The following is a 19669-nucleotide window of genomic DNA, read 5'->3' as shown; positions in this document are numbered from 1 at the left end:
CTACAAGGTAAATTTAATTCCTTGAAGTAGCAAATTTTCTAATTCTCCAATATGGCACAGTTTTACATCACTAATCAAAAATCATCTTTCTAAAATGTATATACTAAACTTGATGTAGACACAAAATTCTATATGCTCTGGTTCTTCATGTTGAAATATCTCAACTTCCAGAAATATGGTCACCAGATCAAAAATGCCAGGGTTCTTTTCAAGGTTAAGATTTCAACAGAGAAGAAAAAAAAAATATATATATATATATATATACACACACACACAAATTTATTATATACAAAGATAAGCAAAAGAATATAAACTTTAGTCATAATTGACAGTTTTGAAAATTCTTTAAATTATGGTGACCTTCTCCAAAAGACATGGCCATTAGAGTGGTGCCACAAAGCCATGAATCAGAATTCTAGGCAGTTTGCCCATAATAGCAATTTATACTGTAGAAAAGTTGGGTTTTGTGGGGGCTAATAAAGGAATGAAATGCTTTTATATCTAGGGAGAATCAATTAAAATATCCCTGAAGAGGGGCTGGGGCTATGGCTCAGTGATAGAGCACTCACCTGGCACACATGAGGCACTGGGTTCAATCCTCAGCATCACATAAAAATAAAAAAATAAAATAAAGATATTATGTCCACCTAAAACTAATATATATATATATATATATATATATATATATATATATATATATATAATTTTTTTAATTATCCCTGAAGGAAGGGATACTCTCAGGGGTATGTTTATCAGTAACAGTAATTTTAGACATAATCACTGAAAAATAGTTTAAGATTTCTGGGTAAAATTCTGGTTTTCTAATAATAAGAAAGGAAACTTTGTAGTTCAACATATGGTTTGGTGACAAATTAAAAGGGATAAAGTAAGCTGAGGAGAAGGCAACAGAGTTTATGGAAGAGGCAAGAAAATATAGATAAGTCTCATCAAGAAAATAAATGAGTTGGTCCTTTCCAAGGCCAAGTGTTGGAAATATTTATCTATGTAAGTTCAAACCTAAAACAACACAATTCACATACGTTTTATATTTAATAATATACAAGAAAAATACTTTTCATTTGTTGTAGAAAGGCTACTTTATATGAAAAGCAAGAAACATACTTACTCAATAAAAATCCCAAATGAAATCCAACTTAATATATAGAAATTATAGGGATGACCAAACAATTGATTAAAATTCAACTACATTTACTGTACTGTCTTGAAATATTCTACTCCTTTTTAATCTGTACACAAGGCTCAAGTTCTAGGGTTTCAGGTTTTATTTTTGATTTTTCTTAAAAATAATATCAACTCTCAAATTAACTAAATATTTATCTGGGCTCGTAATGGTAATCTGCTCTTTGTAACACAGTTCTCTGTAGATTCTTCCACTTTAGACCTCTCCACTGGGTTAAAGCCTTTGTTTTCTTTGTCTTTTCCATGTGATTTTTTATGCTGTGGATTTAAGAGGAGAAATTAAGTCAATATAATGGGTTTTTTTGTTTTTGTTTTTTGGTACTAGGAATTGAACTCAGGGGCACTCAACCCACTGAGCCTCATCCCCAGCCCTATTTTGTATTTTATTTAGAGACAGGATCTCACTGAGTTGCTAAGCGCTTTGCCATTGCTGAGGCTGGCTTTGAACTCCTGATCCTCCTGTCTCAGCCTCCAGAGCTTCTGGGATTACAGATGTGTCCACCGCACCCAGCAATATAATGTTTTATACACATTAATTATATTTTAATTTCAAAGTTTTCTGGGTTGTAGGCATGACAGCTTAAGTATGGAAAAATTCAGAAAAAGTTCAACACAAATTTGAGCAAACTGTATTTCTGGCAAGTACAGGTGAATGTCTTCTTTATATTCACCAATGGAAGGAATCGAATAAAAGAAATATTAGTTTTCTGCATTATTTTCTAAGACAAAATTGCAAATTATACTGTACAGTAGTGGTTCTCAACAGGCAGTGATTTTTCTACCCAATGGACATGTGGCAATGTCTGAAGACATTTTGGGGCAGTTAACTAGGAAGTGGGTGCTACTGAATTCTAGTGAGTAAAAACCACAAATGCTACTAAACATCATACAATTATAACAAAATTTATCCAGTTTAAATATAAATATTGCTGCTGAGATATCCTGCTTAGGGAAACAAAGATTATTATTATTTATAAAAATCAATTCTATTTTTGACAGAGAAGCTAGTACATAGGCTATTTAAGAAACTGGTGTATCCAGAAACAAACCCATATACATACAGTTATCTCATACTAGACAAAGCCACCATAAACATATATTAGAGAAAAGGTATCCTCTTCCAACAAATGAATGGATCTGGGAAAACTGGAAATCCATATGTAGCAAAATGAAATTAAACCTCTATCTCTCACCTTGCACAAAACTCAACTCAATGTAGATTGAGGACCTACGCATTTGACCAGAGAGACCCTGTGCCTCCTAGAAGAAAAAGTAGGCCCAAATATCTAGCATGTCAGCTTAGGAACTAAATTCTTCAACAAGACTCCTAGAGCATAAGAAGTAAAATCAAGAATCAATAAGATAGCATCAAACTAAAGAGCTTCTTCCCAGCAAAGGATACAATCAAGAATGTGAAAAGAGAGCTCACAGAATGGAAGAAAATCTTTGCCACCTCAGAGCATTATTCTCCAGGATACAGAGAGAACTCAAAAAACTTTACACCAAAAAAGCAAACAACCCAATCAATAAATGGACAAAGGAACTGAACAAGCACTTCACCAAAGAAGAAATATGAATGGTGAACAAATATATGAAAAACCATTCAACATCTCTAGCAATTAGAGAAATGCAAATTAAAAGCACACTGAGATTCCAGCTCACTCTAGACAGAATGGCAATTATCAAAAATACAATAAATGCTGGCGAGGATGTAGGGAAAAGTTACACTCATATATTGCTGGTGGGGCTGCAAACTGGTGCAACAACTCTGGAAAAAAAGTATGGAAATTCCTCAGATAACTTGGAGGAATCAACATTTGACCCAGCTATCCCACTCCTCGGTTTATACCCAAAGGACTTCAAATCAACATGGTACAGTGACACAGCCACATCAATGTTTATAGCAGCTCAATTCACAATGTTTAATCTATTGAACCCACCAAGGTGCCCTTCAACAAGTGAATGGAAAAAGAAAATATGGTGTACACACAATGGAATATTACTCAGCCATAAAAAAGAATGAAATTAATTTGGCATTTGCCAGTAAATGGATGGAACTGGGGGCTATCACGCTAAGTGAAATAAGCCAATCCCCCCAAAATAAAGGCCAAATGTTCTCTGATATGTGGATGCTAACACACATTGGGGCAGAGTTAGGGGGTGGAGAATAGAAGTTCAGTGGATTAGACAAAGAGGAGTGAAGGAAGGGAGGAAGGATGGGAATAGGAAAGACGTAGAATGAATTGGACATAACTTTCCTACATTCATATATGAATACATAACTAGTGTAACTCCACATCATGTACAACCACAAGAATATAATCCTAATTAGAATAAGTTATATTCTATGTATGTATAATACATCAAAATATACTATACTATCATGTATATCTAAAAAGAATAAATTAAAAAATTTTAAAAACTAAAAGGTTGAAAAAACAAAAAAAGAGAAACTTTGGTGTATCTTGTTTTTAAAAATTTATTTCACATTTCTTATTTGAGAGTTTTATTTCATTGGAATCCTCCTACTTGCCCATAAGGAATTGGTGATAATTGGGTGTATAATTATACCTATAATCCCTATAATTAAACCTATAATCCCAGCAACTTTGGAGGCTAAGGCAGGAGGATCAGAAGCTTGAGGACAACCTTGGCAATTTAGTGAGATCCTGTCTCAAAATAAAAAGATGTAGCTCAGTCATTAAGCACCATGGTTAAGCACCAATCCCTAGTACTACTAGTAAAAAAAAAAAAAGATAGTGGTGACATTGATTGTGTACTCAGTCGTCAATGTTAAGACAAATCCTAAACTAACTTTCAAGTTTTAGACCCAGCACAGGGCTGGGGATGAGCTCAGTGGTAAAACACTTGCATAGGGTGGGATTGTGGCTCAGCGGTAGAGCGCTCGCCTAGCACAGGCGGGACCCAGGTTGGATCCTCAGCACCACATAAAAATAAAGGCATTGTGTTGTGTCCATCTACACCTACAAATAAATATTAAAAAACAAAACACTTGCATATATATCAGGCTGTGGGCTCAACCCCAAGCACAGCAAAAATAAAGCTCTCACCAAAAAAAAAAAAAAAAAAAAAATTTTAGACCCAGAGAAATTCTCCATATCACTGTCTTTTAAATCCAGCAAACACTCCACATCAGACTGCTATTAGAGAAAAAATCACCTCTAGATTTCACCTAAACATCTAAAACCAAACCCCAAAGCCTTCCAATACTGTAGGGACTTCCTTGCTGTAGCTAAGTCACTAAGTCTAACCTTTAAAATGCCACAAACAATAACAATTAAAGGATTTCTGACTGGGGATTAAGTGATCACTAAGGTTCTATCTTTCCCCCTTTTCCTAACTTCATAAGAAAAAGAAAGGGATCAAAAACTGAAATATACTCACAGTTCTTAAAAAGCAAAAAAGTAAAGCAAAAGGTAGGAAGAATTTGGAGATGAAATTGCCCTGAGGTAGACAGAGAGGAATTTAAGGGCATCTGTGCTAGAATTTTAAAGTTTAAATCAGGGATAGAGGAAGAATGTTTGGACCTTGAGGAAAAAAGACCTGCAAATCTATTAAAAACAGGTACCCGCAAATACCTATCAGAAGCAGCTCTCTAACTGTAAACTGTAGATGTTAATGTCTTACATAAGGAAATTCTTATTTTACCTATGCTCATATCTTCAAAATAGAGGGAAAGATGATAATTTATAGTGCCATGTTCCCAACAGTGTTAAAAAGAGGATAAGGAGAGGTCATAGGACTTAACTGCATAAGATCAGGGCAGTTAAGGAGCTCAGGAAACTTTGAGGAATAGTTAATAAGAGAAGAGCCTCAGGCAGGATAAATCACTAATATAAGAGGACTTCACTCTAAAACCCACTTAAGCCTTCAAAATTTAATGGGCAGATACAAGATCTAGGCCTTCCACGTCAAGATCTATAAGGTTTGGGAGAAGGAAGGCAGAAGGAAGAGAGAAATGACTCCTCTTAGTATCTATTCTGAGTATATAAGAAGGAGAAAGGGGATAAATGTAATAGCTAAAAATTACCAGCTAAGTATACAGATTAAGTAAAAATTTGCCTTTATTTATCCAATAGAAAACCCCTTATCTATATCAGACTATATAAATAAGTTAAATCAGAAAAGTCAATAAGCCATCCCAAAGCAATGACTGAAAATTTGTTTGTTATGGTACACCAAGAGTAATGCCTTTACACTGAATAGTAAATGATTGACTTGTGGGAGATGTGGAAGGATTATATGAAATTATATAATCAGATACCTGGAAAAACGGAACCCCACCACTTGAAGAACAATCCACACTGGTATCTACAGATGGCTCTTGATTTAGAGGTTCTTCAATGTATTGCACCAGAACTGTCTTTTCTTCATCCATGTCCTAAAATAATAAGTCAGATGAGTGATTAAGTCCAACGCTTAAAAATCATCACAAAAAAGGGTTAGATAGGGACTGGGGTTGTGGCGTAGTGGCAGAGCACTTGCTTAGCATGTGTGAGGCACTGAGTTAAATCCTCAGCACTACATATAAATAAATTTAAAAATAAAGGTACATCAACAACTAAAAAAATATTTAAAAAGCGGGGGGTGGGTGTAGATAACTATGAGATGCAGGGCAGGTTTGAAAGGTAAATAATAACATTTTTCACGTGAAATCAATCACGTCAAGATTAAGGGAGAATTCTAAAATTATGATACTTTAAATTTTACCTGATTATTTTCTTCTTTATTGTTTTCTGAACAACTCATCATCATTAACAGCTCAGGCTGATTCTTTTTCAGCTGATCAAGGAGCTGTTCACGTGGTTTGGTTCTTACTAATGTTGATGGGTATGAATAATTCTTTCTCTGTGGTGTTGTGCCTATAGTGAACATTAGACAAGTACAGAAAGTAGAAGTTTGAGATATAAATAATTTTTATTTTTTAAAATAAATTTTAAAAAAAGTTTGGTGGTACTCGGGATTGAATCCAGGGGTGCTATACAATTAGCTACATCTTCACACCTTTTTATTATTTGGCTCATGCTTTTCATTCAACATTTTAACAAAATTCCTAATTTCACTGATAAGTGAACAATAACCTTATAGGTCTTTGGCAGAAAAAATAAACTAACTTTTTTTTTTCTTTCAGAGATGGGGTCTCAGCATGTTGCCCTGAGTGGTCTCAAACTCATGGACTCAAGTGATCCTCCTTAACCTTCTGAGAAGCTGAGACTACAGGCATGTGCCACCAGCAGCTAACCCAACATCCTTTAGCACAATTTTCTTTTATAGTTGCTTCTTTAAAAAAAAAAAAAAAAAGCTTTGAGGTATAATTCACATACCATAAAGTTCACTTACTTTAAATGTACAATTCAATGATTTTTGGTGAATTTACAGGGTGTGCAATTATCACCACAATCCAAAGAATAATCCAATTATTTGTCCTGCATAAAATCTTTTTCATGAAGGACTCTGAATCATTATGATCTACTGATCTTTGCCATGTCTGATCTCTCAAATGGTAATAATTCCTATTTGCTAACAGTCCACAACAAAATGAGAGGGACACATAACAAAATGCACAATGTGGTAAACTTTGCATTAAACTGGATTTAGTCAACAAATTCCTCCAATACTCTTGATATTCAAATATTATTTTATAGGGGTTGGGCATTTAGCTTAGTGGCAAGAATTCTTGCCTAGGACACACCCTGGGTTCGGTCCTTGGTCCTGAAAAAAAAATGTCATTTTACAGAGTGCTAGATAGATGGCTAGTCAGTTTTATGATTTATTTTTAAAATGCCCTTTCTTAGATTAGTCAGTTCCTTGAATATGAAATTTTACTAAATTATGATGCTAAATTTTGTATATACCAGCTATATCATGACACCTAATACTTGATATTAAAACTATTTTGAGGTTCTAATTTTTCCATTTTTAAGTTGATTACAGTGAGATGAAAAATTCATATCAGGCAATTGATCAGCATCAGTTTTAAATAACATCTAACACTGTATAGCATTAAATTCAATTTCAAAAAATTTAACAATTCTATTTCCTTTTTAAATTACCTGTCGGGATATCCAGTTTCAGATCCTGTTGCAGAAAGCAATTAAGCTTAGATAAACCAATTTTTATACTTTCATTAAGCTCTAGACTTTGTTCTATCAACTGCTTTTCATCAGTAGTTATCTGACCAAGAAAAATATTATGTTGGTTCTCATTAGCTTCTTTATGTCCACTTAATTTTTCAGTGATCTCTGAACTTGAAGTCTCACAACATTGGTTTACAACCTGTAATTGATACAAATAAGCTTTCATTACTAAAATTAAAGTTATCAAGTGCTTTATTCAACATGTCATATCCCTTTGCCTTGAAACTGTCCATTATAAAATTTAAAAACGTATACAAAAGTAAAGAGAACAAGATAATTAACCTCTTGTATTCATCACCCAGTCTCAACATTTATCAACACGTGGGCACAGATAAAATAAGACTGACCTCCCAGTCCTCATCATAAGGATTATTTTGAAGCAAATTCCACATCATTTCATCCATTTACTTCAGCATATGTCTAAGAATTAAGAGCATTTTAAGACAAATATCCTATCTAAAAATTTAACATTTATTCCTATAGATCAAGTGTCTAGAGTATTCAAATCTCAAATGTTTTCCCCAATTGGTTTGTATGAACCAGAATTCATCACTAGATACTGAATATATCTTAATTAAGTGACTATATAATTTTTATCCAAACTAGGACACTTTTCAAAGCAATAAGCCCTATTCCAATAATTACTCCAACATAACAGATATAAGGAAGGATTGTCTCAAGCAAACTAAGACTTAAGATTCTTTTGATCTACAAGTTATCCTTCCTCATCTTTTTTCCTTTAAAACTATTGTTGAAAAAATCAGGTTTTTACCCTTTTGGATATCTCAAATTCTGTATTTGGTCTATTGCATTGCTATCCCATATATTCCTATGTTCATCTGTATTTTCTATAAACTGGTTAAATTTACAGGCTTGATCTAATTCAGGTTTAATTTCTGTAGGCCTATTTGACAGGTGGTACTTCAGGCATACAATGCCCTGGTTATATCTGAAAGATTAATCAGTGGGGCCAGATGAGGTGGCGCACACCTGTAATCCCAGAGGCTTGGAAAGCTGAGGCAGTAGGATCACGAATTCAAAGCCAGCCTCAGCAAAAGCGAGGCACTAAGAAACTCAGTGAGACCCTGTCTCCAAGTAAAATACAAAACAGGGCTGGGGATGTGGCTCAGTGGTCTAGTGCCCCTGAGTTCAATTCCTGGAACCCCGACTCTTAATATATATATATATATATATATATATATATATATATATATATATATATATATATATATTAATTAATCACTGGGTTCAGAAGTAGTTACCCTATTAGAAAGTTCCTCATAATCTCTCCCCTAACTCTTGAACATCTGATAAAATGATTTAGCAATCATTAATGGCCACAGAGGTTATTTCATTGGGAGTTGCAAAGTGATGATATTCTAATTGTATCATTTTCCCTTCATTTTACATGCTGAGATTCTATGAAATACTTTTCTTTATCAATTATCCTGTTAAACCAAGATATGGCTCTTTGAAAAAAAAATAGATGGATGTTGTTTCTCCTTATTTACCTGTTTTCAAAATAATGCATTATTTCCCTAGCATGATCCAAAAGAAACCCCTGAAATTTTAACGAATTAATTAGCTTTAATATAATTGATGTGTTTTTATCTATTGTAGTCATTCTTCTTTTTTTTTTTTTTGGTGGTGGTAGTGCTGGGGCTTGAACCCAGGTGCTTGTGCATGCAAGGCAAGTACTCTACTGAGCTATATCCCCAGCCCTCATAATTGTTGTTGTTTTTTTTTAATAGTTTTTTTAGTTGTCAATGGACCTTTATTTTATTTATTTATTTATATGTGGTGCTGAGAATCCAACCCAGTGCCTCACACATGCTAGACAAGTGGTCCACTACTGAGCCACAACTCCAGCCCTAATTATTCTTATTGATGCTCCATTAAACCATCTTAGAGCAGGGGAATGCTAGCAGGTTGGCTATTAAATTCTTTGGACACAAGTTCAGGATTCTTTCATAGCTTCCTTCTGGTATGACTTGTTGTCTAGGCTCATAACCCTGTATGTTTTCTTGTCTGTTATTTCTCTATGAGCCCTGGTTCTTCTCCTTATCCCAGGTTGTTTATATAACTTAAAATACTTAAATTCTTTGAGTCTACTTTCTGAGAACATAGTGAAATCCTTTTATTGAACAGAAAAGAAAAACAAATCATAAAGGGCTCAAGCAAGTGTTAAGTTCAAGCAAACCCACAAGCCTATCAAGTATCCTTTGAGCAACCAAACCAAATCCTAAATTCTTAAAACAACAATAGGCTTGAAAGTACCTGGAGAAAAGTAAATACAAATGGAAAGTATTAAATATTTAAAGACAGAGTGCCCTTCCCTAAAGAAATAAGTAAAAAAATCAAGGTTAGATATAAGACAGAAATTGGATATTACATTAGGCATGTAGAAGACACATACCAAAGCATAAAACAAGATCATGTATAAGCATACCAAGTATTTTACTTAAAAGTTTAAGTCGGGCTTGGGTTGTGGCTCAGCAGTAGAGCGCTCACCTAGCACGTTCGAGGCCCTGGGTTCGATCCTCAGCACCACACAAATATAAATAAGTAAAATAAAGGTATTGTGTCCAACTACAGTTGAAAAATAAATCTTTTTTTTAAAAAGTTAAGTCATTATGTCTTAAAATATAATTTGTTTTGAAATCAGAATATTTAATTTTCTGATTATAACTGTTCTCCCCAAAGTAGGTTCCAGGTACAAAATTATTACCTCCAACATGTTCTGGAGTTCCTCTTCCCTTTTATTTAAGCAAGATACCCACTGTTCAGAAAAACAAGCTGTGCTTGTGGTCAGAGACTTGCATCTCTGTTCAGTCTCTTGAAATATTTTTTCCAGGTTACTACTGAGTGTATCACAGTGTTTCACAGACTCTTCAACCAATTTTCTACCTTTTTGGTTAAAATGTCTGAGTTCTTGAGACAAACCATCGGAATCAGTACCAAATTTTTTACTGTGAAAAGTTGTTTTGTTGATTATATCCTTAGATTTCCTAGAAAAAGAAAATATCATTGTTGAAATGGGAAACTAAGACTCAAAGGATATATACGTTCCCAAGATTATATACCTCTCAAGTGACAGAGTTGATGCAGGTAGTGTGGCTCCTGCTCTAAATGAATCTTCTAAATTCATAAAGAGCAGACTGACATCACCTCTACCATTAAATGACTTTTGAAAAAGTGGTCATTTCTCATAAAACCTTTCCCAGCCCTCTTCCAGATATGATGCTTCTGTTTGTAATTCTCACAGTATTTATCTAGATAGTTACTAAAATGTCAAAAGCAGTTATGATCATTGTACATGAGTATCACCCAGATTTCCTCGGTAATTCTAGTGAGTATACATAGCATATATAAAATATAGGAAAATAATGACACAAGCACAGGAAGAAATGGGAATATACTATTATAAAGCCATTTTATTAACATGAAAGAACAGATTATTTGATGATAGATTTAAGTTATTTTAAAACACTATATGAGGTATAAGTCAATGTAAGGGAGAAAATGAAAATATAAAAATGTTCAATTTAAATTAGGAAAAAGAAAGGGGAAAAATGAAATAAAGAACAAATGATGGAAAAAAAAGGGAGAGAATTGAACAACAGCAGGGGAGATAGAGAGGGAAGATGGGAGGGGAGGGGAGGGGAGGGGAGTGGGGATAGTAGGGGTTAGGAAAGGTAGCAGAATACAACAGACACTAATATGGCATTATGTAAAAATGTGAATATGTAACAGATGTGATTCTGCAATCTATATTTGGGGTGAAAATGGGAGTTCAAAACACAATTTGAGTCTAATGTATGAAAGATGATATATCATGAGCTATGTAATGCTTTAAATAATCAATAAAAAATTATTAAAAAAAAAAAGAACAAATGATGCAAGAAATAGAAAACAGCAGATCTACAGATTTTAATATGATCATGTTAACTTTCATTTTAAATGCAAGTGGTCTAAATATATGATTAGAGCCACAAATTGGGGGCTCTGGCATGGTAGCACTTGCTTATTAGCATGTATGAGGTCTGGAGTTTGCTCCTCAGCACCATACAAAAGAAAAAAGGAAAAAAAAAGAAGTCCATATTGTTAAGTTTGACAAAAAAGAGCAGCTAGCTATATTTTGTCTATAAAAAACATATTTTAAATATAAACATTTAGGCCAAAAGTAAAGGGATGGAGAAAGATACATCATGCAAATAGCTACCAAAGGAAAGCTGAAGTACCTATATTAATTTCAGATAAAACAGACCAGAACACGGAGGATTACCAGGGATAAAAAGGGATCTTTACTAGGAATGGTAGCACATGTCTATCATCCCAGCAATTGAGGCAAAAGGATCCTAAACTGCCAGGTGCTGTGGCACACACCTATCATCCCAGTTGCTTGGGAGGCTGAGGCAGTAGGATTGCAATTTCAAAGCCAGACTCAGTAAAATCAAGGTGCTAAGCAACTCAATGAGACCCTGTCTCTAAATAAAATACAAAATAGGGCTAGGAATGTGGCTCAGTGGTCAGGTTCCCCTGAGTTCAATCCCTGGTACAAAAAAAAATCCTAAATTCCAGGCCAGCCCCAGCAACTTATAAAGTTGATTATAAAATAAAAGTTACAAAATGGGTTATAAAAATGCAATAATAAATAAAATACCTTACTGATGAGTTCAACAGTAGTTTAGAAATTATAGAGGAAGACTCAGTGAACTTGAAGAGAGGTCAATAGAATTGATTGAATTTGAACAAGAAAGATGTATGTTTATCTATTTATCTGAATAAAAGATATAAAGCTTTCTCTTCAGGGGCCATAATAAAAGAGCTAACATTGTGTCATCAAAAGTCACAGAAGGAAGCTGGGTGTGTAATCTCATAAACCTTAATGTAATCCCAGCGACTCGGGAGGCTGAGGCAGGAGGATAGAGAGTTCAAAGCCAGCCTCAGCAACAGCAAGGCACTAAGCAACTCAGTGAGACCCTATCTCTAAATAAAGTACAAAATAGGGCTAGAGATGTGGCTCAGTGGTCAAGTGCCCCTGAGTTCAATCTCCAGTACCAAAAAAAAAAAAAAAAAAAAAAAAAAAGTCACAGAAGGAGAAGACAGAGTGTATGGGACTGGAAAATATTCAAAGAAATAATAGATGAAAATTTCCACATTTGGTGAAAGGCACAGCCAACAGATTACAGAAGCTGAACAAATCCAATAGGGCACACTGAAATAAATACATTAAATAGACATGTAATTATATTTCTAAAAATTAAAGATGAAGAAAAAATTCTTAGAAGCAGCTGCAGATAATCTGCCAATAGGGGAACAATTACTTTAATAATGAAAATCTGATCTTATGGAGGCCAGAAGGAAATGGAAGAACATATTTCAAATACTGAAAAAAAGAACTCAATCCTGAATATTACATACAATAAAAATATCTTTCAGGAATGAAGGTGAAATCAAGACATTCTCAGACAAAGGAAAACAGAATCTGTGGCTTGTAAACCTGTCCTACTCTAAAGGAAGCTTGAGATTTCCATAAGGAAAAATTAAAAGGGTAAAAATATGGGTAAGTAGAATATCCTTCTCATGAGTTTAAAATATATATAGGAAAAAAAATTGAAACTTGACAAATCTTATGAACTTTTAAATACATATGTATACATACTTTAAAATAGATCATGGACTTAATGACTTACTGTAAAATATTGAGATGGGAGTGGGTATAGCTCAATGGTAGAGCACTTGCCTATCGTGTGTCAAGGACTCTAGGTTTGATCTCTAATACCAAACATACATACACCAACCTAAATTTAATTTCAAGTAAAACATGAAATTCTAAAACTGTTAAAAGAAAACATAGGGGATACAGCTCAGTAGCAGGGCACTTGCCTATCATGGAGGTCCTGGGTTCAATATGGTAAGTATACAGGACTGACAAGCAATGAGGCTATAAAACCACAGAAAACCCTAGTGCAGGTATAAGCAAACTTTTTCTTAAAAAGCCAGACGTAAAGTATTTTAGGTTTATGGTGCAATGATTCTGATGACAACTATACTGCTGCAGTGCACAGGCAGTCAAAGACAACATGTAAACAAACAGGTAAATTATGAACAAATTGTTTATGATTACAGGAATCCAGCCCATCAGCCATTGTTTACCTAACCCTGTTCCAGTTAGTAAGCATATTTTTTTAATCAGTGATGTAGATTAGAAATTTTGAAATTACTCAACATGTATTTTAAGACTGAAAAATAAGAAAATATATTGGGCTGGGGTTGTGGCTCAGTGGTAGAGTGCGTGTCTAACATGCGTGAGGCCATGGGTTCAATCTTCAGCACCACATAAAAATAAATAAATAAAATAAACGTGTTATTTAAAAAAAATAAGAAAATATATTAACAAGAGTTAATAACAAGAATCAACAAATGGGACTTACTTAAACTAAAAAGTTTTTTCTCAGCAAGAGAAACAATAAGAGAGGTAAATAGGGAGCCCACATCCTGGGAACAAATTTTTACTCCTCACACTTCAGATAGAGCCCTAATATCCAGAGTATACAAAGAACTCAAAAAATTAGACAATAAGATAACAAATAACCCAATCAACAAATGGGCCAAGGACCTGAACAGACACTTCTCAGAGGAGGACATACAATCAATCAACAAGTACATGAAAAAATGCTCACCATCTCTAGCAGTCAGAGAAATGCAAATCAAAACCACCCTAAGATACCATCTCACTCCAGAAAGATTGGCAGCCATTATGAAGTCAAACAACAACAAGTGCTGATGAGGATGTGGGGAAAAGGGTACACTTGTACATTGCTGGTGGGACTGCAAATTGGTGCGGCCGATTTGGAAAGCAGTATGGAGATTCCTGGGAAAGCTGGGAATGGAACCACCATTTGACCCAGCTATTGCCCTTCTCGGACTATTCCTGAAGACCTTAAAAGAGCGTACTACATGGATACTGCCACATCGATGTTCATAGCAGCACAATTCACAATAGCTAGACTGTGGAACCAACCTAGATGCCCTTCAATAGATGAATGGATAAAAAAATGTGGCATTTATACACCATGGAATATTACGCAGCACTAAAAAATGACAAAATCATGGAATTTGCAGGGAAATGGATGGCACTAGAGCAGATTATGCTAAGTGAAGCTAGCCAATCCCTAAAAAACAAATGCCAAATGTCTTCTTTGATATAATGAGAGCAACTAAGAATAGAGCAGGGAGGAAGAGCATGAGGAAAAGATTAACATTAAACAGAGACATGAGGTGGGAGGGAAAGGGAGAGAAAAGGGAAATTGCATGGAAATGGAAGGAGACCCTCATTGTTATACAAAATTACATATAAGAGATTGTGAGGGGAATGGGAAAAAAAAAACAAGGAGAGAAATGAATTACAGTAGATGGGGTAGAGAGAGAAGATGGGAGGGGAGGGGGGATAGTAGAGGATAGGAAAGGTAGCAGAATACAACAGTCACTAATATGGCAATATGTAAAAATGTGGATGTGTAACCGATGTGATTCTGCAATCTGTATTTGGGGTAAAAACGGGAGTTCAGAACCCACTTGAATCTAATGTATGAAATATGATATGTCAAGAGCTTTGTAATGTTTTGAACATCCAATAAAAAAAAAAAAAAGAAAATATGTGAACAAGAGCCAAATTTTTCACTGCCTGAAAAAGAAGCACAAATATGGATAGAAAGTTATTTATGTGTTTATACACTTAAGTTATACCCACATACATACTAACTTGTTAACAAATGAGAAATTTACTTGAAAATATATAAGAACTATATGCACTATTTGAAACTTTTTTTCTAAAATAATTCAGAAGACTTATAGAAAGTTGAAAAGAATTTAAAAATAGCTTACTGCTCTGTATTTTCTTGGACATTCCTGAGTGGTTTCTGGATGTTTTTACACTTTTCCTCCAAAGTACAGAATCTCTCTGCCCAAAGATTGATTAACTGGCAAAGCTCCTATAAGAAGATGGGAGAAAGGGAAAGACTTGTAATTATGACAGTTGAACACTTTTTTCTGCATATGACTGATGGATGACATGAAGTCTTCTTCTCTAGGTGAGAATAATATAAATTCTTGAGAAGCTCTTTAACTTCACTTCTCTCCCATAGAAGAAAGAAGTGAAAGTGATTCAAAAAGGATAGTATTTATAGATATTTTTTAAAAAGTAAATAATTATAATTGCAAACTTTGCTGTTTTAATTGTTAGTAACAAATTACTTTTATTATACTTCAAAACACATCCAGATATCACATTATGTTTGAGAACCATTGTGACAGGCACATAGTTACTTTCTAACTGATGATAATACTAGAAAGGGAAATTAATGATGATAACTTAATAGGTCAAGCAATCCAAAAATATTAATTACTGGAATTAAAAAAATTTATAGGATCTAGCTGAGTTTTATTAATAAAATATAATTAGATTCTTATATCTTTACTTATACATAATATCTTTAAAAACAAGTTCTTATAGGCACATAACATGCCACATTGCAAAATGAAGAAGCTACACTAAAGATTACAAGGAGGGCTGGGGATGTGGCTCAAGCGGTAGCGCGCTCGCCTGGCATGCGTGCGGCCTGGGTTCGATCCTCAGCACCACATACAAACAGAGATGTTGTGTCCGCCGAAAGCTGAAAAATAAACATTAAAAAAAAATTCTCTCTCTCTCTAAAAAAAAAGATTACAAGGAAGAGTTGGAAACATATCCAGGACTTATATTTACTGTTCATTCCACTTAATATCTCTTAATATATACCTAACATTCTGATTGTGAAAGTCTGTTAGTAATTCTACTAGTCTAAAAGTAGAGGGTAATACAGGTATTATCAGATTTACCTACAATGTGTTCAAAGTTTACACAGTTGTTTCATTAGTGTTCACTTTAAATTCTAGAAAACCCAAGGAATAGTTCACTTAGTAAATTTGCTTCTTTAAAGCCAGGGAAATCAAAGCATTCATGTAAGATATATTTTGGATCAAGTTTCCTATTTGGCTACCAATTTTAAGCATTACAAAACAGCTAATTTATTAAAAAATGATCGGCCTTAGAATATGACATATATATAAAACAAATTTTTTTGCAAGCTTAAAAGCAGCTTACAGATAGATCGATGGAATTTACCAAATCTCAACAACAAATATATATACATATATATAAAAGAAAGAAAGATCTATACAACTCTTCCCTCAGGAATTACATATACAATAAAAGATCTATATATGTATAGGTATCTACAAAGTTGTAAATAGATTTAAGGCAGATACCCTACATAGAGGTATAAGAAATTACTGCAATTTCAAATTGCCAAGAAATGTATAGAAGAGGCACTCACAAATGAATGCCTTTTAGGCATATGTAATATGTAAAATGAAATATTGTTTGAGCTCCCAAGGTCTCAGTGTCTTCATTAGAAAACTGGGCAAGTCATAGGATCTGTATCTGTATTGATGGGAGGAATAAACAGAATACACAAATGTTAACTATAATTTTTACTAATTTCTGATGTTAATCCTCCCTGAAAAGTTTCATGCTTATCTATTTCAAAAACTAATATTCTATTTTAAAGTTGTTGTATTTCATAACTAAACACCTTGATGTGTTTCCCCCTCTCATTTTGATTGACATAGATATGAATTCCTCCCCACCTCCAAAGAAAAAGAACTCTTTTTTGCTCACTAAATCATGTCAACAGTTTTCAGTTTTATTGACCACAGTGCTGTCATTTCATGATAGGCTAATTTAATAAAACTTTAGATTTTCATTATTACTCAAATCTTTTTTTTAAAGAATTTTTAATATTTATCTTTTAGTTTTTGGTGGACATAACATCTTTATTTGTATGTGGTGCTGAGGATCGAACTCAGGCCGCAAGCATGCCAGGCGAGCGCGCTACCACTTGAGCTACATCCCCAGCCCCATTTCTCAAATCTTCATCATAATAGAAGTTTTTTTCCACATATCTGGTAATAGAGATTATGGTTTGAAGGTTTGGCTTTAGTTTAAAGCTGCACATATTGAAGAATAGTTTACATGGAAGAGAAGTCATGAATTATATTTATAATCAATCATTAAAAATTAAAAATTGTATTAATTTACTAGAATTTAAATATCTGTCACCAATGAGACAGAAATAATAAAGAGAGCAGGTGCAGTGGCGCACGCCTGTAATCCCAGCAGTTGGGGAGGCTGAGATAAGAGGATTGCAAACTCAAAGCCAGCCTCAGCAACTCAGCAAGGCCGTCAGTAACTTAGCAAGACCCTGTCTCAATATGAAAAATATAAAAGACTGGGGATGTGAATCAGTGACTAACTGTCCCTGGGTTCAATCCCCAGTACAAAAAAGGAGAAAAAAAAAAAAAGACATAATGAAGAGAAAGTAGGACTTAGTTTATGAAAGATACTAACTACTACCCATGTCATTCTAGAGAAAAGAACTTGCAACATCATGTTCATTTTAACTGTTATAATCATTTTTCTCTAAAGATATTTTTTTCTTTTTTGCTAATCTTTCATCTTGGTGTAAAGAAAGGCTGTTGTGTCATAATGTGCTTCAGCATAGGGTTCTACATGTAGCAATTTCTCAAATGTTAACTGATGAAGAGAAGTATTTTCAAATATTTGACATTAATTATTGTTATAAGGAACAATGGCTATGGAACTTACAAGCTTCCTGCCTCAGCCTACCCAGTCACTAGGATTACAGATGTGCTCCACTGCACCTGACTTTGCTTTGATTTTGGATCCTCTGTTTTGGTTACTAAAATATACTGCATTCCACTGGGACAGGTTTTCTAAATTGGTTTTACAACATTCAGATTGTGTAACAGATCATTAAACCACATCAAACCATCACAATGGGGCTGGGGATGTGGCTCAAGCGGTAGTGCGCTCGCCTGGCATGTGTGCGGCCCGGGTTGGATCCTCAGCGCCACATACAAAGATGTTGTGTCCACCGAAAACTAAAAAATAAATATTAAAATTCTCTCACTCTCTCTCTCACTCTCCTCTCTCTCACTCTCTCTTAAAAAAAAAAAAACCATCACAAAACTTTCGTTTTACATTCTCATGTCAGTTAAAGATGATACCTGTGAGGGCTGGGGCTGTGGCTCAGTGGTAGAATGCTTGATCTAGCACGTGTGCACTGGGTTCAATCCTCAGCACCACATATAAATAAATAAAAAATAAAGGTACATCAACAACTAAAAGATATGTTTTGAAAATATTTATTTTTTAGTTGTAGTTGGACACAATACCTTTATTTATTTATTTATTTTTATGTGGTGCTAAGGATAGAACCCAAGGCCCCATACATGCTAGATGAACCCTCTACCGCTGAGCCACAACTCCAGCCTCAACAACTAAAAAAAAATTTAAAAAAATAAAAAAAAAGAAGAAGAAGATACCTGTGAATGGGATTGTTTTATGGTATTCAGGTCTTCACTTAAGTTTTCACAAAGTGTCTGTGATTCAATCAAGGAGGAAACTGTATTTTCTTGTAGTTCATGTAGATTGTTACACAATGTACTGAGAAAGCCATCCATTTCTTTTTTCTGATCTTCTATCTTTGAAGGAAAAAAACACGTTAGTTTCTTTCTTAAATAGCACATAAATTTTGACATATAAAGAACATAAACAGGGGCTGGTGTTGTGGCCCAATGGTAGAGCGCTCGCCTAGCACTTGCAAGGCACTGGGTTCGATCCTCAGCACCACATAAAAATAAATAAATAAAGTAAATAAAGGTATTTTAAAAAATTAAAAAAAAAAAAAAAGAACATAACATTTGTTACCTTATCAGCCACTGTCAATGAAGTCTTGAAACTATGCTTCAGTTGACTATTGATCTCCAATACATGCACCACAGCAGGTTTTAAAATTGTCTCCAGTGAACTTAGAAGGCCAGTTGAAAATTCATTCTGGTTTTAAAAATAAGCAAACAGGTCTTTGTAAAAAGTATTTTACTTCCATAAACCTGGCTGGTTATATAATAATATCTTAAAATCTTCAGCAACTAAACATGAACATTAAAATTCTAAACTGACATTCTCTATTTTTAATAATCTACTAAGATATCTGATCTGTATATCTAAAATTAATATTCAGCATAAGTCACTTAGTCCTACATCTAGTAATTAAGAAAATGGTCAGTTGGTACATAATATATTCTTTTTATTTTATTTTATTTTTTTTAGTTGTAGATGGATAGCAAACCTTTATTTTATTTATTTTTATGCAGTGCTAATGGATAGAACCCAGTGCTTCACA

At 34.1% G+C, this 19669-nt stretch overlaps 1 protein-coding gene across 1 annotated transcript in view; it reads right to left on the bottom strand.

Moving 5' to 3' along the window:
- Window positions 1-811: 811 nt before the first annotated feature.
- KIF11 (kinesin family member 11) overlaps window positions 812-19669 on the bottom strand; it is a 58338-nt gene continuing 39480 nt past the window's right edge. Inside the window, exons 15-22 of the mRNA XM_081268564.1 lie at window positions 19195-19320; window positions 18810-18968; window positions 15249-15355; window positions 10087-10366; window positions 7275-7497; window positions 5932-6083; window positions 5486-5602; window positions 812-1458 (exon numbers count right to left, since the gene is read on the bottom strand). Of these exons, the coding sequence (XP_081124690.1) occupies window positions 1327-1458; window positions 5486-5602; window positions 5932-6083; window positions 7275-7497; window positions 10087-10366; window positions 15249-15355; window positions 18810-18968; window positions 19195-19320 (1296 nt within the window). The 3' untranslated portion in view covers window positions 812-1326. The remainder of the gene's footprint in view (window positions 1459-5485; window positions 5603-5931; window positions 6084-7274; window positions 7498-10086; window positions 10367-15248; window positions 15356-18809; window positions 18969-19194; window positions 19321-19669) is intronic.

This window comes from Spermophilus citellus (assembly GCF_964194105.1).
Source record: "Spermophilus citellus genome assembly, chromosome: 15".
Taxonomy (NCBI): Eukaryota; Metazoa; Chordata; class Mammalia; order Rodentia; family Sciuridae; genus Spermophilus; species Spermophilus citellus.
This window is presented reverse-complemented; position numbering and strand designations above follow the sequence as displayed.